The sequence below is a fragment of the Haliotis cracherodii genome, unplaced genomic scaffold (genome assembly GCF_022045235.1).
Source record: "Haliotis cracherodii isolate W230 unplaced genomic scaffold, xgHalCrac1.p SCAF_13, whole genome shotgun sequence".
Taxonomy (NCBI): domain Eukaryota; kingdom Metazoa; phylum Mollusca; class Gastropoda; order Lepetellida; family Haliotidae; genus Haliotis; species Haliotis cracherodii.
In genome coordinates this window covers 9,019,472-9,046,397 of record NW_027266268.1, presented here as the reverse complement: position 1 = coordinate 9,046,397, position 26,926 = coordinate 9,019,472, and the positions used below count along the sequence as shown (strand labels likewise).

The following is a 26,926-nucleotide window of genomic DNA, read 5'->3' as shown; positions in this document are numbered from 1 at the left end:
GATATACTGTTAAGATGTAACATAACAATTCATCCATACTACTAAACAGAAGTAAATCTGCTTGTCCATTCGGATCAGTCGGACCCAAACCATTCGGCTGATGAGAGTCAAATAATGCATACGAATCAAAATCCGTAAAAAATGCAATAGAGACATCATTAAGAGTTACCAAAAGTGACGGGGATATCAATATTGCTTGTTGAAATGATTCTATGAAATTTGTTTTCCCTGCTTCAATATTTGGAGCACCTGTGACGGGGCCATAAAACTGATTATGACCTAAATACCCCTCATAGCCTTCGGTGTTAACTATGTGACTGTAGAGAGCTGTGCCTTCATCCAACAGATAATCGAGGTCAGTGGAACACGGTACAGACGCAAATAGATTTGAGCCATGGGACACAAAATATATGATAGCGATCAGAGCTACGGCTGTACATTGAATTCCATTAAACGGTTGAAAAATACTACAGCCTTGATGCAAATTCGCCGACACACTTCTCCGATTTTGCTTTGACTTAGCTACCAAACGTTTCACATGTGGCTATGTGCGGTGCAATTATTAGAAAAAAAACACAGGGGGCTGGGTTAATTCAAAATACGGAATATAACTATTCCAAATATTTCCAGTGAACATGAGCATCCAAACAATCAGAAGTGTGGTATGTAGAATGTGGAATTCAGCCATATTACATTTAAATTGAGATGTCGTCGTTGTTCATGAATAAGCATATTCAGAACATATTTTATATTATGCTGTTATTTACGATCTCCGGAGTACAGTTCTTCTTTTGTATGGACCGTGAAAATCAGAAAATTAGTTCTCGAGGAACAAAGGACATCGGATTACACATGAATGGTTTAATAATGTCAGCTAATGACCAGAAACGGTCAGATGCATCAATTAACTACATAAAGACGATTTGAATTTGAAGTATCTCTTATTGCTGGAAAAGAATAACATCAACATTCCACGCACATGATTTGTATGTTTTGTTTCCGTAAATGCGTGGCTTGAAATTTCAAATAAACCAACATGTCGACACGCATGCTACAAATTTAACGTTTCCCGTATACTTCCCCGCCTTCAGGGCGGGGAAGAATAAGGTTCATCGAAAGTTTAATACACGGAATCAGGAAAATAGATATTGAAAATATTTTGAAATTGTAAATGTAATAAAAAACATGGGTCCTATTTTCCAAATTCCCAAATATTCGCAAGTCGAAATTTATATAATATGATTAAAATATTAAATCGACTAGATTGATCCATGATCACTATTTCGAGTCGAGGGAAAGATATGTTTATAGTGGATAATCAGTTTCACAAACATATTAAAAATATCGAGTGGTGCATATTTTCAACTGTGTTAAAGTCCACCAGTCTGCATACCCTAGTCGAGAGGGAAAAGAGTGAAGGTCTGTGGGGTAGGGAGATTTATCTGAAGGTGATCTGTGAGAAATGCCTGTGTCGTAAAATACACAGACTTGGACATTATCGCTTCCTTCTCAATTTGATATGTATGTTAAAGCGAACATGGTTTCTACTTAGTAACGCAAACATGCAAGTGAAGGGAAGTGCACCCTAGATTCTCACCCACAAATTATTTATCTTGTGCTGTTGGCACTAGCTAACGATATAAATAGACGACTTTCAAATGACACATGTCAAATCATAATGCTTCCGTGACATGTATGAAGAAGACAAAATCAATAAGTACTTTAACATATGCATGTTTGAGGCCAATGATGACCACGTGATTGAAAAGTGGATTAACTGGTTAAACCATTCTTTAACACCCTTGTGGGCAGTCCCATTATGCCAATATCAATGTACAGATGATTGTAGTGCTTTTAGCAATATTCCAGCAATATCACGGCGGGGGACACCAGAAATAGACTTCACACATTGTACCCATATCGGGAATCGAACCCGGGTCTTCAGTGTGACGAGCGAACGCTTTAGCCACTAGGCTACCCGACCCACCCTCAGATGATTGTAATGTACACTTTAAGACACTTCAATGAATCGGCGAGATTGAAAAAATTGAATGAGTGTTTAGATGAATAAAATAATTACTCTGTTTATCACTTTCTGGTTGTTCTATTATTATTATTATTGTTTGTCATCCTTTGAAATACTTAGTATTCCTTATCGGGTATTAACGTGGAGACTCGGTGTGCTTTCTCACAGTTGAGTCATGGCTAAGGACTCAGGACATTCTACTACTACTACTACTACTACTACTACTACTTGAAGATCCGGGATAGAATAGGTCTTCAGCAACCCATGCTTGCCGTATAAGGCGACTAACAGGATTGGGTGGTCAGGCTCGCCGACTTGGTTGATGCATGTCATCGTATCCCAATTGCGTGGATCGATGGCCCATGATATTAATCACTGGACTGTCTGGTCCAGACTCGATTATTTACAGACCGCCATCATATAGCTGGAATATTGCTGAGTGCGGCGTTAAACAACAAACCAAACCAAAAACTACTACTACTACTACTACTACTTCTTCTACTATTACTACTACTACTACATATGATCGTTTGGCTTGCGTACTGATGTTGTGGTGTGATGTAGGTAAGACTTGTCGTGCATCCGAGTGCTACTTGGTTTTACAGAGTTGTTGTTTGGTCAAATCAGGTTGCGTAGGCGGGTGAGTCTGGTGAGTTACTGTTAAAATATTAGGCTGTAAATATCGTCTGTTTTTTGTTATTTAATGTCATATTTAATTTTGGTCAAGCATGTGTGATTACGTATGCTCTAAAGTATTAAAATCTGCAAAGGTTCTGTGTTGACTTTACTTGCTAATTCTGAAGTGGGTTGCTGAAGACCTATTCTACCCCGGGTCTTCACGGGTCTATGTAAAGAGGTGACAAGAACTACGACCTAATTTTAATGATTGTTGAATGGAATGGATTGTATTGTATTGACAAAACAAAACTTTCCGACCCTATTATTCTCCATTCAAAATGTTTCGTTTTTGTGTACCCCGTAATTGACAGCCGCATAACCCGCATAACCCATAAATAGGTTATTTGTTGAGTATAAATATCATACTCCTCATTGTCGCCGTTGCAGGAGGATATCTTAATTAGTATGCAAAACAATTATCGCACTGAAATACTTCCATCATCACTCTGCAGCTTATTTCAGTATGTTTGCCAAAAAGAGAAAGGACCTGCCACGTGATATGCAAATTAGTCTTTGGTAGTGATGTAATGCTAAGTCATCACTGCGTCGGAAAGTCAAAAGTTTGCACCGGAACCGGAAGTGCCGCCATTTTGACTCCTCGGCAGTGAAATGGAAGCCTTGCAAGAATCGGTTGGTCATGAGTTCGAATCCCTGATTCGACCCCATTATGATCCCTCGTCCCAAAGTGGTCGTCTATGACCTGTGTTGCTTGGGTCTGCAGCCAATGATAAGCTGCAATGCACGCCATGACAAAACTGGAATACTGTTCAAAGCTGCGTTTAACCAAACTGACGCACTCATTCTTAATTTGAGGAGATAAGCTGATCTTTGAGTGTCTCTCAGCTGTGACCTTACATATTTACACCTCGGAACTGAACCAGAGAACATCATAACCGTTACGCACAACAAGAGACGATTTGGTAGGGACGTTTTATTACTTATGATGTTGATGTTGACAAACAAGATGGTGACGACGTTGACGTCAGAAGAACGACTGAGGATACGTCACTGAAACACGCAGGAGAGGTAGTCATTTTGAGACTATGAAAACATCCAAGATGTCAATTCTGGTGGTTAAAGAAATGTTAAAAATCATAGTGAATGAGTGAGTGAATGAGTGAGTGAGTGGGTGGGTGGTTGAGTGGTTGAGTGAGTGAGTTAGTGAGTGAGTGAGTAGAGCAGTTGCCAGATTTTAGCAATATTCCTGCCATTTCACGGCACAAGAAGTGAGCTGCACACTTTAGTACAGATGCATTAATCTTGTCCTAATAATAACTATGCCAGTTTCGGGTTTGCCTAGGCTCGGAATGTAATTCTACAACCGTCAAATCCTTGTGTCCCGTCATATAAAAGACTTTACTGGAACTTTCCTCTTTGTTGGCTGATTGAATGAATGTTGTTTTGTGCCACTGACTGTCAGATATATTACGGCTGTTTCAGCCAGGCAGTGTTTGGAAGCACGCCATCGAGGAAGGATGACATACAGTCAACCATGTCGCTTTGCGCCAGGTGACCTACAGAGCCTCTGTTTACATGAGACACCGTGCAGGAGGTACCCAGAGACGAGCTACGAGGAACAACGGATTATCTGTCTAGAGTGAATGAATGGTGTTTGTCCCAAGCCTTCCGTGAGTGGTCCGCCTCCGTGGTCTAGTGGTAGACTGTCCGCCCGGAGAGCGGAAGGTCCGGGGTTCGATCCCCGGCCGCGTCATACCAAAAGACGTTAAAAGATGGTACTTGTTGTTACCCTGTCTGGCGCTCGGCATTAAGGGGCTAAAACAAGGACTGGTCGGTTCGGAGTCAGCATACTGCGTCTGTGTGGGGTATTCATGTTAAACTGCGGAATGGGATCTCAGTGGGATAGCGCTATATAACACATGTGCATGCTCGTCGCTATATAAGTGCAGTAATTTTGGACGCGCCGTTAAACCCCATTTCACCTTCACCTTCCGTGAGTAGTAGCTGGAAGGAATGTCATTTCACACGTTCATTCCACCATTATGGGTGATATTTAGTATTTCCTTACGGTTCAGTGTCTCCTCTGGTATGTCGTCAAGAACTACATCGCTGAACTCGCTGATATTTGCGCTGACGTCACATCCAGATCCGCTGCACGTGCTCCTTGTCTCGACTGAGGCCCAGTCTGGTTGCAGGGGATTGAACTTGTCTCCAAATATTTCGGCCATTTTTCTTGTCCGATAGAGCTCCAATTCCATTGACATCGTCTTATAAACAAAACAAAATCTTCACATGACATGCATGAATGAAGGTTAGGAAACACGAAGAGGCCAGTTGCGATCAGTCGAGCTTAACCGCACAGGGCGGAATCTTTGAATGACGTTTACACGTGGACACACCTTGTCCACCATTATTGGATTCTCAATCGCCATTGTTATGTCTCCCAAAGACAAGGTCACCAAAAACAAGATGGCGGCCAAGGTGAGCCGAAAAGTGTTCATTTGGGAACAGGGTTTGTCATTATTTTTCGGAATTGAATCAGGTGGTGCTCAATCAAGGCCCACGTGTACATGTGTGATGTTCTAATTCCTTCAGAAAATGACTACTGCTGTAACAGCTGGTCCGAACATTACAACAGACACGTAAAGTCGACTTTAAGAGAAGGATCTGACCAAAACGTCCAGTGGTTGTCTGGTTAGTAACATGAAAGTACCTTGTTTTTGATGAAGTCGGTCTGATTCAACTGATCCCCGATGTCTGGAAATATAGAACCATATATAGATCTTGATATTGCATTCTACGCTTGAAAAATAGTACCGGATACAACCACAAAAATTCGTAGCTGCACACAAATAAACATTTATTATTTCACTAGTGATTAAACACTGTAAATATGAAACCGATTTTTCACTCAAGTGAATATCAATTTATGCCGGGACTTCAGTGCACCTCAATGCCACTATGGTTTTCAGAGTAAGATCATGAAAATATAAACTAAATAGAAGATTTTTCATTTCCTTGTGGTGCGCTCACCTTTTCGCGAACACCTGGTATCATTAAGACATACTCGGAACATTACGATGGGATTTGCTTTAAGAATAGATTTCTTTTGATTATTGAAATGTTTTTGTCACTTTCATTGTCAAACAACATGTATTTATTACTCATAGGATTAGAGTGAGTGAGTTGGGTTTTACGCCATTTTTAACAGTATTCTAGTTAAATCACGGCGTGTCAGCTTAATGTGGGAGGAAAGCCCGAAGTGATGCAGGTCTAAGGCGTTTACCACTTCGGTGAAACCCACGAGCACGGGTATGGTGCTGACAAACCTAGAAACATAATCGGGGTGAACCGGGATTCGAACCCACAGTCATAGGTTTCTGGCGTGTCCAAGGGACGCAACTCTGCACAGCGAATCGCGGCGCCTTAGACGACTGGTCCACCCGTGCCCCCGAGGTGACAAGAACTACGACGTAATGTTAATGATTGTTGAATGGAATGGATTGTATTGTATTGACAAAACAAAACTATCCGACCCTATTATTCTACATTCAAAATTTTTCGTTTTTTGTTTTGTGTGCCCCGTCTTGACGACCACCAATGTTGTTTGTGATTTTGAAATGCTGCGATGTTCTGGTGTCAGTTTTCGTTTTATACAAGTGTGGATTTATATTCTACCATGAATTTGGAAATTACTCAATTCTGATTGGTCAATCAGAGGTTGTCAAATCACAATAGACCCTTCTGATTGAAACAGCCGATTTGACAGCCGCACAAACCGAATTTATCCCCATAAATCGTTATCTGTTGAGTATGAATATCATACTCCTCACTGTCGCCGTTGCAGGGGGATATCTTAATTAGTATGCAAAAACAATTATCGCACTGAAATACTTCCATCATCACTCTGCAGCTTATTTCAGCATGTTTGCCAAAAAGAGAAACGACCTGATTCGACCCCATAATGATCCCTCGTCCCAAAGTGGTCGTCTACGACCTGTGTTACTTGGGTCTGCAACCAACGATAAACTGCAATGCACGCCATGACAAAACTGGAATACTGTTCAAAGCCGCGTTTAACCAAACTGACGCACTCATTCTGAATTTGAGGAGATAAGCTGATCTTTGAGTGTCTCTCAGCTGTGACCTTACATATTTACACCTCGGAACTGAACCAGAGAACTCCATACCCGTTACGCACAACAAGAGACGTTTTGGTAGGGACGTTTTGTTACTTATGATGTTGACAATCAAGATGGTGACGACGTTGACGTCAGAAGAACGACTGAGGATACGTCACTGAAACACGCAGGACAGGTAGTCATTTTGAGACTATGGAAACATCGAAGATGTCAAATCTGGTGGTTAAAGAATGTTAAAAATTATAGTGAGTGAGTGAGCGGGTGTTTGAGTGAGTGAGTGGGTGAGTGAGTGAGTAGAGCAGTGCGCAGATTTTAGCAATATTCCTGCCATTTCACGGCACCAGAAGTAAGCTGCACACTTTAGTACAGATGCATTAATCTTGTCCTAATAATAACTATGCCAGTTTCGGGTTTGCCTAGGCTCGGAATGTAATTCTACAACCGTCAGATCCTTGTGTCCCGTCATTTAAAAGACTTTACTGGAACTTTCCTCTTTGTTGGCTGATTGAATGAATGTTGTTTTGTGCCACTGACTGTCAGATATATTACGGCTGCTTCAGCCAGGCAGTGTTTGGAAGCACGCCATCGAGGAAGGATGACATACAATCAGCCATGTCGCTTTGCGCCAGGTGACCTACAGAGCCTCTGTTTACATGAGACACCGTGCAGGAGGTACTAGGAGACGAGCTACGAGGAACAACGGATTATCTGTCCAGAGTGAATGAATGGTGTTTGTCTCAAGCCTACGTGGTTTAGTGGTAGAGCGTCCGCCCGGCGAGCCGACGGCCGTTTCATACTTAAAGACGTTAAAGGATGGTACTTGTTGTTACCCTGTCTGGCGCTCGGCATTAAAGGGCTAAAACAAGGACTGGTCGGTTCGGAGTCAGCATACTGCGTCTGTGTGGGGTATTCATGTTAAACTGGGATCTCAGTGGGATAGCGCTATATAACACATGTGCATGCTCGTCGCTATATAAGTGCAGTAATTTTGGACGCGACGTTAAACCCCATTTCACCTTCACCTTCCGTGAGTAGTAGCTGGAAGGAATGTCATTACACCCGTTCATTCCACCATTATGGGTAACATTTAGTGTTTCCTTACGGTTCAGTGTCTCCTCTGGTATGTCGTCAAGAACTACATCGCCTAACTCGCTGATGCTTGCGCTGACGTCACCTCCAGATCCGCTGCACGTGCTCCTTGTCTCGACTGAGGCCCGGTCTGGTTGCAGGGGGTTGAACTTGTCTCCAAATATTTCGGCCATTTTTCTTGTCCGATAGAGCTCCAATTCCATTGACATCGTCTTATAAACAAAACAAAATCTTCACATGACATGCATGGATGAACGTAGGGAAACACGAAGAGGCCAGTAGCCAACAGTCGAGCTTAACCGCACAGGGCGGAATCTTTGAATGACGTTTACATGTGGACACACCTTGTCCACCATTATTGGATTCTCAATCGCCATTGTTATGTCTCCCAAAGACAAGGTCACCAAAAACAAGATGGCGGCCAAGGTGAGCCGAAAAGTGTTCATTTGGGAACAGGGTTTGTCATTATTTTTCGGAATTGAATCAGGTGGTGCTCAATCAAGGCCCACGTGTACATGTGTGATGTTCTAATTCCTTCAGAAAATGACTACTGCTGTAACAGCTGGTCCGAACATTACAACAGACACGTAAAGTCGACTTTAAGAGAAGGATCTGACCAAAACGTCCAGTGGTTGTCTGGTTAGTAACATGAAAGTACCTTGTTTTTGATGAAGTCGGTCTGATTCAACTGATCCCCGATGTCTGGAAATATAGAACCATATATAGATCTTGATATTGCATTCTACGCTTGAAAAATAGTACCGGATACAACCACAAAAATTCGTAGCTGCACACAAATAAACATTTATTATGTCACTAGGGATTAAACACTGTAAATAAGATAACCGATTTTTCACTCAAGTAAATATCACCAATGCCGGAGCTTCAGTGCACCTCAATGCCACTATGGTTTGATCATGAAAATATAAACTAAATAGAAGATTTTTCATTTCCTTGTTGTGCGCTCACCTTTTCGCGAACACCTGGTATCATTAACACATGCATATGACATACTCGGAACATTACGATGGGATTTGCCATAAGAAGAGATTTCTTTTGATTATTGAAATGTCTTTTGTCACTTTCATTGTATTTATTACTCATAGGATTAGAGTGAGTGAGGTGGGTTTTAACAGTATTCCAGTTATATCACGGCGTGTCAGCTTAATGTGGGAGGAAAGCCTGAAGTGATGCAGGTCCAAGGCGTTTACCACTTCGGTGAAAAACACGAGCACGGGTATGGTGCTGACAAACATAATCGGGGTGAACCGGGATTCGAACCCACAACCATAGGTTTCTGGTGTGTCCAAGGGACGCAACTCTGCACAGCGAATAGCGGCGCCTTAGACGACTGGGACACTTGTGTCCCCTCATAGGATTAGAAATAACCGAGTTCATAAGAAGTGCATGTGGACAAGTGCAATTATACCTCCACGTACAATTATCACTTCAAACTCGTGTATAAATTCGTTCTCGCTCGGGAAATACAAGAATTCTTACATTCGTTTCGTTAAATGAGCATGAAACCCGTACGAGTGTAATAATCTCGTTTTGTCATATAATGGGCAGGTGTCTCGGCAGGATAAAGCCAACGGATATCCGTTGGGGTCATATGTGTGATAAACTGTATATCACATCTCTTTATCTGCCAAGTTGACATTTTCAGTAGACTTGATACAAGGCGTGGACTTGGATCTCCCTACGCAACCTGACAAGTTGCCCTGAGTATGGCATCGTTGATTTTTCAGTGTATTTACTGTATATTTCCATAGTATCGGAAGTGACGTCACAATCTCTCTTATCTGTAGCTCAGCAGCTGAGTACTTTGAATTGTTTGAACGGCATTACTCAGTGCTTTTTCTGGTAGAGGAATTCCATTGGACGGCTATATTTAGTTGAAACGGGGTCAAACCCGAAGTGATATAACACTGACTGTGAGTAGGGTTTCACGCCACTTTGTTGCAACCCACGAACAGCGGCATGGTGCTGACAAACCAGTGACCACTTTGGGGCGATTCTGGGATTAACATCCCCGATCCTGAGATCATGGGATGCATGAGTGAGTGAGTGAGTGAGTATGGTTTTACGCCGCTTTTAGCAATATTCCAGCAATATCACGGCGGGGGACACCAGAAATGGGCCTCACACATTGTACCCATGTCGGGAATCGAACCCGGGTCTTCGGCGTGACGAGCGAACGCTTTAACCACTAGGCTACCCAACCGCCCCATCATGGGATGCACCTCTGCACAGGGAATTGCTTCGCCAAACACTACTTGGCGACATGTGTCCCAAACGATTCACCACGAATTGTGCCGGATAAAACTCTAATCTGTGTTTGAAATTTAAAGCATTGCTCTCACTGACCTTGACATTTGACCGGTGACGTTGCATTGCAGAAGGTGATGACCTCATTTTGATATGGCTCTACCTTTGCCATAGGGATCTGTCTGTCGGCATGAGTAGGCGTGCATGAGAAATATATAGCTTTGTGGCCATATGCCGTCTGCCATAACTGCATCTGAAATACAGTTTCAACATGGTTGTAATACAGGCCATATTGGATCTGGATGTAGATTGAACGTCTATCCAAGTCGTTCAACGTTCAAAGCTATGACGTGATTCATTATTGTAATATATCGACGGGTTGACACCGATTATATAAAAATTGTATAAAGTATGGATTGAAAGTTATGGATAGCTTTGACAAAACAAAACAGATCGACCCTTTTATTCCCCATTCAAAATATTACTACTTTTTATGTCACCCGTCCTGACGACCACCAATGTTGTTTGTGATTTTGAAAATGAGAAAGCGGTTCTGTAGAATACCCCCAACTTTATGTTTCCGTTTTCTTGTAATACAACCGTAAATGTCAAGGTTCCATTGAAACTGTGCACAATGTCATTCAATGATGTACTATTGGCCTTTTCGCCAGATATACAAAATAAATCTATATCTGTCTGAACATGGATTGGAGTTATTGGAAAGTCAATTTAAAAATATAAATATTAATCCGATGTATCTATCCACTATATTATTTCAAGGGATAAGAGACACAAATATTCTTATGGCTTTACCAGTGCCTTGGACTTCTCTTCTCTGAGTTGGTTGATCATCATATCCTTGCCCCGGCACACGCCTGCACAGACAGAGCCACACGGTCAACATTCAACGGAGCAGGAAACACATAACGTGTCCACACCAACATTGACTATTCACGTGATTCTTGTCCAGTGGAAAATCATGATTTGGTCACGTGAGGTGAGGTGAAAAGGAGTTTAACTACGCGTCCAATATTATTGCACTTATAAAGCGCCGTGCATGCAAGTGTGCGTGTGCGTGTGCGTGTGCGTGTGTGTGTGGCTGCTTGCACTAGTCAAGGCCCACTTGCACAAAGCAATCTTAGCACTATAATTATTGTAAACCTATGTTAAAGTATGGGAGTTACGATCATCATAGCGCTAAGATCGCTTTGTGCAAGTGGGCCCTGGACTGGTGCCGAATTATAATCCTAGCCTTAGCCTACTGAGATACCAAGCCGCAGTTTAACTTGAAAAATGTGACTGACAGTACAGTATGGGGATAAACCGTTATTGCTGAAACAGTCGTGCTGACAACATACTGTCTGCGCTATGAAAGACTGCAAACTCCATTTTGGTACGCCGAGCCCTGCTGAGCGGTTTTCCGGATGCCGCAGTACGCTGGATGCCATGAATGTCTTTATCTGGTACGCGGATGCCAATATTTCAATTTGAAAATTATTTTTGTCATAGAGACAAATCAGTAATTTAATTTAGCCGTAAATTTATGAAAGCCAATGGTCATACTTACTATGTAAAAAATAAATTTACTTTTGCGTACCGTTTGCGTACACTGATATGACTCAAGAGTTCTTAAATTCGATGCCCAAACAAAGACGTTTGCTGGAGGGGAGGATTGGCAAATTTTTAAGCGAAAAATGACATTTTGCATTGAACTCTGTACTGCGGTAGTTCCACGTGTATCAGATGGCATCCCTCAAGGGACAACAACAACAGACGTTAATAATAAGATAAACAATATTTGTTTTTAGATTTGCTGGCCTTATTGATCATTAGAATTTCATTTAAAAGTTTTAATTGTTAATATTGCCGGGTTTTCTTTTCATCCATTTTATAAAACATAGATGCCAACCCTAATTGAAGCTTTGGAGTAATAAAAGGAGTATAACAGTAATTTCAGGTTGGTTGGTTTGTTTGTTGTTTAAAGCCGCACTCAGCAATATTCCAGCTATATGACGGCGGTCTGTAAATAATCGAGTCTTGACCATACAATCCAGTGACTGACATCATGAGCATCCATCCACGCAATTGGGATTCGATGACATGCATCAACCAAGTCAGCGAGCCAGTGCAAAGTGCAGCATCCGATCTCATTTTACATTTTAAACCAATCAGATTACACCTTCCAGAGGCAAGAGAGTTAACTGACTTTAAAAGTCCAGTTTCCACCCTTGCCGAACTAGGCTGGAATTCCTGGGCTCGATTGTAGCGCCACCAGTGGCTTTTACGAGTTATGTCCCTTCTATGCCTCTCTTGCAAGCTCCTCACAGCGATAGTACGTTCCCGGAGCTCTCTATACTATCGCTGCCACCAGTCAAAACTCCCCACTGTGAATAGGTGGCCATAACCATGCTTGGAGTTGAACTCGCAACCGAATGACGGTTATGTTTACAAACAAGTGACGCCGAATACACTTATCGCTGCTAAAATTCCTTTCTTCGTTTGTCAATTTGAATTTCTGTTTCATTAAAACTATCGTATTATTGATGTAGTAAGAATGTAAGGGAGAAGTTGGTTGATTTTCCGTTAGTCTGCAATCTCGAACCAATCTGATTATCAAAACAACAAAGTAAATTCATCTGGAAAACATGGTCAGTCGTAAACCTTTTCAAATTGAAATATGATGGCATTCCCAAAGACATAAACAAAAGTATAAACGTTACTACATATGGGGTTAGAGGGCAAATTTCAAGATTCTTGTAATGGCCGCGCCCACACTGGTGGCAGCGATGTTACCGAGAGTGTAACGAAGGTGTCACGCGCTGGGAAGGAGCTTGCCTCTCTTGTTGAGCAATCAGATTCCACCTCTCGTATCACTTGCATTTGCTTCAAACAAAATGGCGGCGCCCAGTCATGACGATCCGATCGATAATCAAGATCTATATTGTGATAAATCCAGGGTTACGTCGCGAAGTGCATGAAATCACATGAGCACTTTGATTAAAAACATGAAAAGATTTAGAAAATATCTGTTGACAAGGAGTTGGCGGTGCAAATGCTTTGCAAATCCTGCAATCGACCGAAATCTGCATGACCGTTTACAAACCGGGTTTCGATTTCGTTGCGCGATTTTGATTGGACTATGCATAGACTCGTTAGTCCAGGCAAAATGTAACTCCATAATACCAGCCAATTCGGTAAGGGTGGAAACTGGACTTTTATAGTCAGTTAACTCACTTGCCTCGGGAAGATGATCAGATTACAGCGCACACTTCATTTTAATATTCGGAGTACATGTTATATGTCAGGTTTGCTAATTCAGTTGCTTCAAGTATCAATGACCAGTTGTCTGGCTTAGCTATAGTGACGAATGCAGTCTCACGTTTTAAAGCCGAGTATTTCTTGTTCATGTCGGTGACCTTGACATCCAGTTCAGCCGCGGTCACGACCTTCCACGCGTCCATGTTGGACAGTTCTGCCGACAGTCGCTCCACTTCCGCTTTGCTGGCATTGTACAGCGTCTGCAGCTCTTTCAGGTCACCTGTCAGGGGTACACAAGTCTATGTATACACGAGACACGTGACTTGTATGAACCGTAATTGGGTATTCGACGGCAAAATTGTTTCAGTAGGTCTCTATTTTGGTTCGCTATCTGAGCATCAACGGCACACGGGTGAACAAATAATTATTGTCAAAGATAACATGCATTGATTTCGAGATAACGCAACATTTTGAGGAGTGTCGCTTTTTTACACTGTTGTTGTTAATGCAGTCTGCGAGTGGAAACTCCTTCGTAGTAGCTGTAACAGACGTATGACAAGCATGCGAGAGCGGATCGGGAAAAGCATGAGTGGAGGGTCGGGTCAAGCAAGAGTCGATGGATCGGGAACAAGCAGGAATGGAGGGTCGGGTCAAGCAAGAGTCGAAGGGTCGGGTGAAGCAAGAGTCGATGGATTGGGTCAAGCAACAGTGGAGGGTCGGGTCAAGCAAGAGTGAAGGGTCGGGTGAAGCAAGAGTCGATGGATTGGGTCAAGCAAGAGTCGGAGGCTCGGGTGAAGCAAGAGTGAAGGGTCGGGTGAAGCAAGAGTCGGCGGGTCGGGTCAAGCAAGAGTCGATGGATCGGGTGAAGCAAGAGTCGATGGATTGGGTCAAGCAACAGTGGAGGGTCGGGTCAAGCAAGAGTGAAGGGTCGGGTGAAGCAAGAGTCGATGGATTGGGTCAAGCAAGAGTCGGAGGGTCGGGTGAAGCAAGAGTGAAGGGTCGGGTGAAGCAAGAGTCGGCGGGTCGGGTCAAGCAAGAGTCGATGGATCGGGGTGAAGCAAGAGTGAAGGGTCGGGTGAAGCAAGAGTCGGCGGGTCGGGTCAAGCAAGAGTCGATGGATCGGGGACAAGCAGGGGTGGAGGGTCGGGTGAAGCAAGAGTCGGGGGGGTCAGGTCAAGCAAGAGTCGATGGATCGGGGACAAGCAAGAGTGGAGGGTCGGGTCAAGCAGGAGTGGAGGGTCGGGTCAAGCAAGAGTCGATGGATCGGGGACAAGCAAGAGTGGAGGGTCGGGTCAAGCAAGAGTGGAGGGTCGGGTCAAGCAAGAGTCGATGGATCGGGGACAAGCAAGAGTCGGAGGGTCGGGTCAAGCAAGAGTCGATGGATCGGTGACAAGCAAGAGTCGATGGATCGGGGACAAGCAAGAGTGGAGGGTCGGGTCAAGCAAGAGTCGATGGATCGGGGACAAGCAAGAGTCGGAGGGTCGGGTCAAGCAAGAGTCGATGGATCGGTGACAAGCAAGAGTCGATGGATCGGGGACAAGCAAGAGTGGAGGGTCGGGTCAAGCAAGAGTCGATGGATCGGGGACAAGCAAGAGTCGATGGATCGGGGACAAGCAGGGGTGGAGGGTCGGGTCAAGCAAGAGTCGATAGATCGGGGACAAGCAAGAGTCGATGGATCGGGGACAAGCAAGAGTGGAGGGTCGGGTCAAGCAAGAGTCGATGGATCGGTGACAAGCAAGAGTCGATGGATCGGGGACAAGCAAGAGTGGAGGGTCGGGTCAAGCAAGAGTCGATGGATCGGGGACAAGCAAGAGTCGATGGATCGGGGACAAGCAGGGGTGGGGGGTCGGGTCAAGCAAGAGTCGATGGATCGGGGACAAGCAAGAGTCGATGGATCGGGGACAAGCAGGAGTGGAGGGTCGGGTCAAGCAAGAGTCGATGGATCGGGGACAAGCAGGGGTGGAGGGTCGGGTCAAGCAAGAGTCGATAGATCGGGGACAAGCAAGAGTCGATGGATCGGGGACAAGCAAGAGTGGAGGGTCGGGTCAAGCAAGAGTCGATGGATCGGGGACAAGCAAGAGTCGATGGATGGGGGACAAGCAGGGGTGGAGGGTCGGGTCATGCAAGAGTCGATGGATCGGGGACAAGCAAGAGCCGATGGATTGTCACATAATTAAAGGATCATAATCAGAGCGAATCTGGTATTGTCGAACACACAACAATCGGAACTCGTCAGCAACCATACAACACCTTGTCCCACCCAAGAACAAGAGCAACACAGTTGAAGACACATATGTACGTACGACAAAGATCCTGGATTATCCAGCTAATAACATATATGTACATTCTAACAAGATAAAACCTTGGACGCATTCGCTACACAGGAATCGTATTGATCCCGATTTGAATAACACGATGCTAAAATAGTCCTCCGATGAAATTACTCTCATATTCAAAAGACCCGTGAAGATCGGGGTAGAATAGGTCTTCAGCAACCCATGCTTGCCGTAAAAGGCGACTATGCTTGTCGTAAGAGGACTAACGGGATCGGGTGGTCAGGCTCACTGACTTGGTTGATGCATGTCATCCTATCCCAAGTACGTGGTTCGATCGCTCATGATGTCAATCGCTGGATTGTCTGGTCCAGACTCCATTATTTACAGACCGCCGTCATATAGCTGGAATAGTGCTGAGTGCGGCGTTTAACAACAAACAAACAAACAAACAAATCATATTCAAGAGATAATGATAAAGTGATAGGAGAGATTAATCTGGATAATCGAGGCTGCAAAGGTCAAGGTCATACATGCAACTTACTGGTTCGGTGAAGCAGTTTCTGATTTGCTTCCAACAACAACCTCTTGTTGGCATCACAAAGTTGTTTTAACGTCTCCGTCGTCCGCGAAGTATCGTGCTGTTCCTCCGCGGCAGACGCCATGCTCAGGTTCAGCTCACGTGATCGATCTGGGGGTATATGGTACAAAAATAAAACCACCAGTGCAATTGAAACAATACGAAATACAAAGTGGTGGATAGCAACGAGTGATGTGATGCCGGTTGAGTGGACGACGCGGAGGTCATCCATGTTGCACCATGTTGCTGTGTGCTACGCTTGGTCTGCACTCGAGTCCGCTCGGCTTGTTTCGCTAACTACATTACACCCCGGACAGGCATTCGTCACCACTCGCCCCTTTCCTTAACCTGCAAGAAGACTCGTCCCCCTATCAGTTTCAGTTCAGTTTAGTTTATTTCTCTGAAAAAACACGAAAAAATGTGCGAAAATACGACAATCCAATCAGAATGCGCTTAAGTTCTTCGTCAAAGAATCCCTCAGAAATAATTTTTGATTTTACATATGTCTTGCTTTTGAAAGTATACCCAAGACACAGTTAAATGTGTTCAAATCATACTGTATAATTTCGCATGTCCAGATGTGCTTTAAATTGCAAGCATTACGCAACGAGTTGACAATTGTTTTAGGTATGCCCGTTTACGCTAAGACGGAACCCGGTCGCAAAAATGGCCATGAGAGGGGCACGATTCGCTATTCGTCTTGTCCCCCGGACAGGCTATTCTGTGCTTACCAGAAATAACGTACATATGAATTGCTGGGCAAAAGAACGCATACACCCATGTTTGGTGGTGGCTGAGGATGAAACAAACATGGAATGGTTTTTCAAAGGTGATGCATTTGATACGGGTATCATAGTTGTGTTTTTGACCTGAAGTTTGCATGATACCGGCGACTGTGTTCACCGTAGTAACGTTTTGATAATTTGTTTTATCTGATCAAATTTTCAAGTGTGTACTTTTTGGGGGCCGGCAGTTTACTTTGATTTGAAGACGAAAGCAAACGGAAACAATTTTGAACTGTCATAGTAGGTTCACGAATGCCGCCTGGTTGTGTTGTGATAATCACACGCACGAAACAAGTTTCATTAAGGATAGCTGGAATATTGTTGAGTGCGGCGTATTAAACAACAAACGAAAAAAACAAAAAACAAAACAACCTGGGCCCATTTGCACAAAGCGATCTTAGCGCTAAGATGATCGTAACTCCCATACTTTAACATAGGCTAACAATAGTTGTAGCGCTAAGATGATCGTAACTCCCATACTTTAACATAGGCTAACAATAGTTGTAGCGCTAATATCACATGTGATATACTGTATATATCTCTTGAAATACTGTATACTGCATGTATACAGTATTTCAAGAGATATATACAGTATACCACATGTGATACTAAGGTGATCGTAACTCCCATACTTTAACATAGGCTAACAATAGTTGTAGCGCTAAGATGATCGTAACTCCCACACTTTAACATAGGCTAACAATAGCTGTAGCGCTAAGGTGATCGTAACTCCCATACTTTAACATAGGCTAACAATAGTTGTAGCGCTAAGGTGATCGTAACTCCCATACTTTAACATAGGCTAACAATAGCTGTAGCGCTAAGGTGATCGTAACTCCCATACTTTAACATAGGCTAACAATAGTTGTAGCGCTAAGGTGATCGTAACTCCCATACTTTAACATAGGCTAACAATAGTTGTAGCGCTAAGATGATCGTAACTCCCATACTTTAACATAGGCTAACAATAGTTGTAGCGCTAAGATCGCTTTGTGCAAGTGGGACCTGGAGGTGCTGGCCGAGGTTGGACGTTGAAGAGCCGCGTCGGGATGGTGCACGCAGCCTGTGAAGAACACCTCTATATATCCAGGGCTCACATTTTGGTAAACCTACCCATGGATCCATTCTCATGGTTCACGGGATCTTAATCACCTGCCTTTGATTTTCATTAGCCATTTTGATTGGCTACGCTACTCGGGCTAACGGACCAGCCAGAATGCGTGTTACAAATGTTCGGTTTTCGGCATCAACAACATGACGGCCAGCCTCATTGATTACTATAGAGTTGGCTAAATTTCGACATTGTAAAACTGACTGACACGCAAAAGAAAGCCCTAAAACTTATTGATTGAAAGGATGTCTTCATGTTCTTTGAAATTGGCGGCGGCTTTGGTTTCTTGGCTATTTCCTCCCTTTAGGTCCCTTACCATTTTCCTTTTTCCTCATCCCGACGTTTGATTGGTCTGTTTATTTTTGGGAAAGAAAAGCAAGGCGGGTAATAGGATATTGTTAGAACACGGGGATGGATCCTTCCGGTTAGAGTGGGTTTACCGAAATGTGGGCCGTGCGGAAACAGAGGATGGTGAAGAGCGTATGAAACGAAGTTACACATATAAGTCATTGGGAAGTTCCAATCTGAGTTCATACTTACCTTGCAGTTCAGAAACCAGCTCTTCATTTTCTGCGGTCACTTTCTGAACCCGTTGTTCCAGATTTGTTTTCTCCACCTTCAGACCCATCAGCTCTTCCTTCAGCCCCCCTCGCTCTTCCATCAACATCTCCTTCTCCCCCAGGAGTCGCTCAACTGTTGCCTCCAGGTGGCGCGCGTCGTCTGTAGGGTGAAGTTGAAACACGTCACACACACACATAGACTGGAAGCAGTCTGTTTTCAATATATTTTTATAACATAAATTCAGAGATAAATGTTTGCCCTTTTCCCTTATGTGTTCCGAAAGCATAAAACCTATGAAAACAAAGTCTACATTTTAAAACTTTAAAACGTTTTTTCTTTTTTTCTTTTTTTGAATATGGTTTGTTTTCTTGTTTAATGTAATTTGAGACAACTCTGACACGTACGGTTTAAAAGATGCTTTGAAAATCCTTCTAGTTATTTCAAGGCTGGCCAGCCAAATCTGGATTGTTAACATCAGTATACCAGCACCCCGTGTCACCTCGACTTGGGCGGCAGTACGCTGTGAAGAGTGGCGTCCCTTAGTCAGGCCAGACACCTATAATGGAGTGTTCGAATCCCAGTTCAACCTGATTATGTTTCTTGGTTTGACAGCACATACCCGTGCTCGTGGGTTTTATCAAAGTGGTAAACGTCTGATGCCAGCGTCACTTTGGGATTTCCTCCAACATTTAGCTGACATGCTTTTATATATCTGGACTTCTGTTCAAAGTTAGCCCACTCACTCGTGTAACTACTAGGAACTCTTTGTGGGGAGATAATCGTATTTAGGGACAAAATAATTTTGAAAATGCGAAATTCTGATTGATCAATCAGAGGTTTCAAATCAAGAAACATCTTTACACAATATAGTTCCTTGCGTCAACTTACTACCTGTAACATTCAGATTTGACAGGTTTAAACTTAACATTTGAAACCTCTCTGCATAAAAGGAGTTTGCAGGCTGGTGAAACAAAACAAGGGTTGTATCTTACTTGTGTGGCTTAAATTAAAAATCATTAATTAACTTTTAATCAACTTATAACCGTGACACACATGTAGCGCAGCGCACACGGGTCTGGATCCCTTCTGTTCAAACCAGATGCGCATGCGTAGCTAGGCGCGCGTCAGTACTGAGAAAAGAATGGTCTACACCTGCAACCAATTTACTAAGATCTAGGCAAATAGTACCTACCAGGTTTCCCCGACTGGGCATCTCTGAGCTGTGTGACTTCCTGTCTGAGATGCCTGATGAGTCCCTCCGTCTCCCCCAGAATGCTGTTGCAGGCAACTGTAATCAATCAATGGTCAAATACACGTGACAAGATGCGCGGCTGTTTACTTGGACAAGGTGCGCATGTTCACTGTGACAAGACGCGTAAATGTTCACTTGAATAAGGTGCACATGGCCACTGTAACAAGACGAACGACTGTTCACCTGGACAAGGTGCACATGTTCACTGTAACAAGACGCGTAAGTGTTCACTGTGACAAGACGCGCGAATGTTCACTGTGAAAAGACGCGCGAATGTTCACTGTGACAAGACGCGCGAATGTTCACTGACAAGTTTCAATGACAAGGTGCACATGTTCATTGTGACAAGACGCGTGAATGTTCACTTGGACAAGGTGAACATGTTCACTGTGATAAGACGCGCGAATGTTCACCTCGACGAGGTGCACATGTTCATTGTGACAAGACGCGTGACTGTTCACTTGGACAAGGTGCACATGTTCACTGTAACAAGACGCGAGACTGTTTACTTGGACAAGGTGCACGTGTTCACTGTGACAAGACCCGTGACTATTCACTTGGACTAGGTGCACATGTTCACTGTGACAAGACATGTGACTGTTCACTTGAACAAGGTGCACATGTTCACTGTAACAAGACGCGCGACTGTTCACTTGGACAAGGTGCACATGTTCACTGTAACAAGACGCGCGACTGTTCACCTCGACAAGGTGCACATGTTCACTGGGACAAGACGTGCGACTGTTTACTTGGACAAGGTGCACGTGTTCACTGTGACAAGACGCGTGACTGTTTACTTGGACAAGGTGCACATGGCCACTGTGACAAGACGCGAGACTGTTCACTTGGACAAGGTGCACATGTTCACTGTATCAAGACGCGAGAATGTTCACCTCGACAAGGTGCACATGTTCACTGTGACAAGACGCGCGACTGTTCACCTCAAACAAGGTGCACATGTTCACTGTGACAAGACGCGCGACTGTTCACCTGGACAAGGTGCACGTGTTCACTGTAACAAGACGCGTAAATGTTCACTTGAATAAGGTGCACATGGCCACTGTAACAAGACGAACGACTGTTCACCTGGACAAGGTGCACATGTTCACTGTAACAAGACGCGTAAGTGTTCACTGTGACAAGACGCGCGAATGTTCACTGTGAAAAGACGCGCGAATGTTCACTGTGACAAGACGCGCGAATGTTCACTGTGACAAGTTTCAATGACAAGGTGCACATGTTCATTGTGACAAGATGCGTGAATGTTCACTTGGACAAGGTGAACATGTTCACTGTGATAAGACGCGCAAATGTTCACCTCGACGAGGTGCACATGTTCATTGTGACAAGACGCGTGACTGTTCACTTGGACAAGGTGCACATGTTCACTGTAACAAGACGCGAGACTGTTTACTTGGACAAGGTGCACGTGTTCACTGTAACAAGACGCGAGACTGTTTACTTGGACAAGGTGCACATGGCCACTGTGACAAGACGCGCGACTGTTCACTTGGACATGGTGCACATGTTCACTGTGACAAGACGCGAGAATGTTCACCTCGACAAGGTGCACATGTTCACTGTGACAAGACGCGCGACTGTTCACCTCGACAAGGTGCACATGTTCACTGTGACAAGACGCGCGACTGTTCACCTGGACAAGGTGCACGTGTTCACTGTAACAAGATGCACGACTGTTCACCTCGACGAGGTGCACATGTTCACTGTGACAAGACGCGAGACTGTTCACTTGGACAAGGTGCACATGTTCACTGTAACAAGACGCGAGACTGTTTACTTCGACAAGGTGCACGTGTTCACTGTGACAAGACGCGCGAATGTTCACTTGGACAAGGTGCACATGTTCACTGTGACAAGACGCGTGACTGTTCACTTGGACAAGGTGAACATGGCCACTGTGACAAGACGCGCGACTGTTCACCTGGACAAGGTGCACGTGTTCACTGTAACAAGATGCGCGACTGTTCACCTCGACGAGGTGCACATGTTCATTGTGACAAGACGCGTGACTGTTCACTTGGACAAGGTGCACATGTTCACTGTAACAAGACGCGAGACTGTTTACTTGGACAAGGTGCACGTGTTCACTGTAACAAGACGCGAGACTGTTTACTTGGACAAGGTGCACATGGCCACTGTGACAAGACGCGCGACTGTTCACTTGGACATGGTGCACATGTTCACTGTGACAAGACGCGAGAATGTTCACCTCGACAAGGTGCACATGTTCACTGTGACAAGACGCGCGACTGTTCACCTCGACAAGGTGCACATGTTCATTGTGACAAGACGCGCGACTGTTCACCTGGACAAGGTGCACGTGTTCACTGTAACAAGATGCGCGACTGTTCACCTCGACGAGGTGCACATGTTCATTGTGACAAGACGCGTGACTGTTCACTTGGACAAGGTGCACATGTTCACTGTAACAAGACGCGAGACTGTTTACTTGGACAAGGTGCACGTGTTCACTGTGACAAGACTCGTGACTGTTCACTTGGACTAGGTGCACATGTTCACTGTGACAAGACATGTGACTGTTCACTTGGACAAGGTGCACATGTTCACTGTAACAAGACGCGCGACTGTTCACTTGGACAAGGTGCACATGTTCACTGTGACAAGACGCGCGACTGTTCACCTGGACAAGGTGCACATGTTCACTGTAACAAGATGCGCGACTGTTCACCTCGACGAGGTGCACATGTTCACTGTGACAAGACGCGTGACTGTTCATTTGGACAAGGTGCACGTGTTCACTGTGACAAGACGCGCGACTGTTCACTTGGACAAGGTGCACATGTTCACTGTGACAAGACGCGCGACTGTTCACTTGGACAAGGAGCAGATACCTGGATGCCGGCGGGATATAAATACATAATATAAAATAATGTCATAACTCGTGTAATTATGGAATTTAGAATTTAGACGGGGTACTGTCGACATAACTGATGTCGTAAATCCACTCATGTCAATAGCGCAGGAAGTACAGTATGTGGCTTACTTCCGGTTCTCTTGCCCTTTTTCGTCCCAAAGCACGTGACAGTGACTTCATCCGGGTCCTGTGCATCTGCAACATTTACAAATTATATCTGTATTCTCATTGGATGAGAAAGTGTCACATGACCTTGTGTAAGGGTAACGCTTTTTTTCAGGGCATTATCATTTGCAGTAGCCCGATGTCTTCCACTAACTGCCCGACGAAGGAGGGCAGTTGAAAAGACCTTCGTCGGGCAGTTAATGGAAGCCCTCGGACTTCTGCAAATGATAATGCCCTGAAAAATAGCATTTATATGCTACCCAAAATACATACATCTTGAGTTTCTTTTTTTGCAGAGTAAAGCTGTAAAAGACTTCATCCATAGTTCATAATGACTTTACGTGATGTTATCATTTGACAATTAGATGAGCTCAGATGTAACTATTATAAGGGTAACGCTATTTTTCAGGGCATTATCATTTGCAGAAGCCTGAGGTCTTCAATTAACTGCCCGACGAAGGAGGGCAGTTGAAAAGACCGAGGGCTTCTGCAAATGATAATGCCCTGAAAAATAGCGTTACCGTTATTATAGCTAAAATTGATGGAATTTGTTATCAAATAAAAAGAAACAACAATATCGGGTTTGAAACATTTACTGCAATCAACACGGATGTCACTGACCCACTTTAACAAATATGGAAATGTAACCGTGCTTGTGTTGGCCGATAGTGGAGTAGGTGTCCTACTGGCCAAATAATCACAAACAGCTCTGGGGGGTGAGGCTGATGACGTTTATTATATTATAGGTGCGAACGTACGCACGTAATTTCAGTCTGAAACAATAAAAGTAAAACATAAGCAAATGTAACATAGAAATAAATATATACAATCCGTTATAGTTACTCTTTAAATTCCTAAAAATATATATATATATATATATCACTTCCATTAAAATGAATAGCATTTACTTTACATTACACAATACATCAGACGTATCCGTACAATACATCAATACACAGATACCAAATATATTAATATGATATAGAGTGATAACGAATATTACATACCAGATAGGTGATACCTGAACTGGTAATACCGTGACGATAAATGGCACGGTGAACGTTGCTACTGAGAAATCTGCATAATAAAGAAATACAAATGCAGACTACTATATACAAGTGATATCCTATGGTAAAATAGTGTATAAAATATATAGTACAACAGCCACTCATTTCAAACATACATCAAGCATACAGACATACATTTACTTTCCATTACTGTCCAGAGGGGTTTATATTACTTAGTTTATATATATATTTAGGTTTTGTGTTTAATACTGTTTTATACAGATAATAATTACTCACTGAACTGTAAGTTCATCAAGCACTATAAATATATACAAGATGCATTATGTTTCTAATAAATCAAATTAAGAATTCATTCTACAATATATATTATTTCAAATCGCAATAATTAGAAAACATCCATATATACAACATCATAAAATAAATAACCAACTAACCTTAAATATGAATAAATCCTTCTACAAATCCAAATCCTCACATAGAAATGAAAGCAGCAATAAATCTCGCAGAGTCTTTCCTTGAGGTGACAAATAGCAACTGAACTTCTAAAATACAACAACAAACATTGTTGTAGCTGTGGCCAGCTTGGCCTATCAACAACACAATAGACTGGGCCGGGGCGCGCTGGGGCAAAGAGTGCTGTAAGTCAAAAGCATGCAGTGTGACAATTAGTGGAAGTTAGACTGAGAGTAAGCTTACTTAATGTTACAGAGCTATGGAATGAATGTTTAAGGTATAAAATACTAAGGTATAAAACATAACTAATATTATAACTAATAATATCTTCTTATCATGTAAATATTGTAATAAACTAATCAGTTAAAATGGTAACAAGGCTATATAACCTTACTACTAACTAATAAATCTTAATTAAAAGTTATGTACATAATTGAGCCTGCCACAGAAACGTCATAGAACAAACCAGATGACGTCACTATTGAACGTGACGTTACGTATCCCTATCCTTTGACGTCACCTAACAACGGGCGTGATAATGGCCCGTCGAGTAATATGAGGGCATTATCAAGTTACAGTGGCCCGCTCATTTCTGATAACATGCGGGCGTTTTAATGATAATTTTATCCATTTTAGCTATAATACATCATATACAAACAAACGTCTTTGACCAGTTAGTGTCTGTACAGATATAAACTGCAAAGTATACACCCAAGGTTGATGAATGAAACAAACAAGAAATGGTTATTCGACACTGATGTCATGGTGTCACAGACGATACTACATACACTATATCAATGATTATCTTACAACAGGTGACGTGGATATGACGTCTCAAGGAGCGAGGTGGTCGCAATGTCACACTACACAGTAATGAGCAGAGTGAAGTTAGAATGTCCACGTGTATACTATCTATTGCTCGGCAGCATCGTGCATCCCTACTATACACTACAGTTTGAGAGAGGTGAGCTACGGAGCCTTTGACTTGTCTTCCATGTGACACTGGACGGCCAGATCAGTTATTTGCCCAGACGTAGAATATAGTAAGACCAGGAGAGAGTAGTGAACATGTTTGTGTCAACACATACGTTGTACGACAGTGATGTCATTCGCAGAACAATAGTGTCGCCAGTATCTTCTTTCTCCTGCGTCATCCAGCATCACCGAGTATCCGTTCGTGGCAAATACCCGGATATGACGTCATGTAACCCCTACATATCTCGCCATCGGCTGAAGTCCAATACTAACTCGGATCTTCACCGGGGTAGAATATGTCTTCAGCAACCCATGCTTGCCGTAAAAGGCGACTAGGCTCGTCGTAACGGGACGGCGAGTAACGGGATCCGGTGGTCAGGCTCGCTGAATTGGTTGATACATGACATCGTATTTCAATTGCGTGGATCGATGCGCATGATTTCAATCACTGGATTGTCTGATCCAGACTTGATTATGTAACAGGCCGCCATCATATAACTGGAATATTGCTTAGTGCGGCGTTAAACAACAAACAAACACAGACGCAATCTACAGAAGAAATGAAATGTGCTCACCGCCAGTGCCGCGCCTGTTGCTTATATTCATTTCTGCAGTCGGCCTAACCCGACCAGACTCCCGTGCCAACTAACTGTCCAAATCCTCTGTCCATATGTACATCCTAACAACTTAACATTTACCTGCGCGATTTAACGGAGGAATTAACGCCGTTAATCAGTAAAAGTTGCGTGTTAGATGTTGGGGGGAAACAGGGACCCCCTTCGATCTGAGTATGAACCTAGACCTTGTTGCTGTGTGGATGACTTTGACTTAACACCTCGACGTCACGGTGCATCGGCCAGCAAATCAATATAGATGATGCTCCAACGTCCTTCCTGCATGAAGCGGCGTGAGGAACGGCACTGCACTCATAAGACGGCATGAATTAGTGATGTCTTCGACTTCATAGGCGTGATGGAGTGGAAATGTCACGAAACACACTGTTTCACAACTTTATGAAGGGCACGTTTCTATTGATGATGTAAATAAATAACTCAACAATATTATCTGCAGGTGAACCAATACTTTCACGCCGTCACATGGGTGTAATATTGCTGAGTACGGCGTTAAACAACAAACAAACAAACAAAAATAGTTTCACCTGATATTAAGAGACGTGTGTATCCACTAATAAAATATTCTAAATAAAGGGGCTCCTACGGAGGCGGTCTGATATGTAGGGACTCTTACCTCATGTCTGTAAAAGTCGAATATGCGACTACAATTTCTTTATCATCAAAAAATGGCTCCCACGGGAGATATTACTTGGGTAATAAAATCAAATATATCAACACTCGTTGATAAACGTGGAAAAACTCTTCGGCAAACCTCGGCGTTTTTCGACATCTATCAGCTCGTGTTAATATATAT

The 26,926-nt window shown here is 43.4% G+C and overlaps 1 protein-coding gene across 1 annotated transcript; it reads right to left on the bottom strand.

Annotated features, from left to right (window-relative positions):
- Window positions 1-3,627: 3,627 nt before the first annotated feature.
- Window positions 3,628-26,153, bottom strand: LOC139458852 (flagellar attachment zone protein 1-like). The gene is made up of 13 exons (XM_071240283.1): window positions 26,074-26,153; window positions 23,007-23,072; window positions 19,922-20,017; window positions 18,709-18,888; window positions 16,237-16,383; window positions 13,541-13,699; window positions 10,975-11,036; window positions 10,261-10,414; window positions 8,552-8,595; window positions 7,907-8,105; window positions 5,376-5,419; window positions 4,731-4,929; window positions 3,628-3,712 (listed from the first exon to the last, which is right to left on the bottom strand). Exons 1-13 carry the CDS (start codon window positions 26,102-26,104, stop codon window positions 3,687-3,689), a joined length of 1,407 nt encoding a protein of 468 aa, XP_071096384.1. The 5' UTR covers window positions 26,105-26,153; the 3' UTR covers window positions 3,628-3,686.
- Window positions 26,154-26,926: the final 773 nt, after the last annotated feature.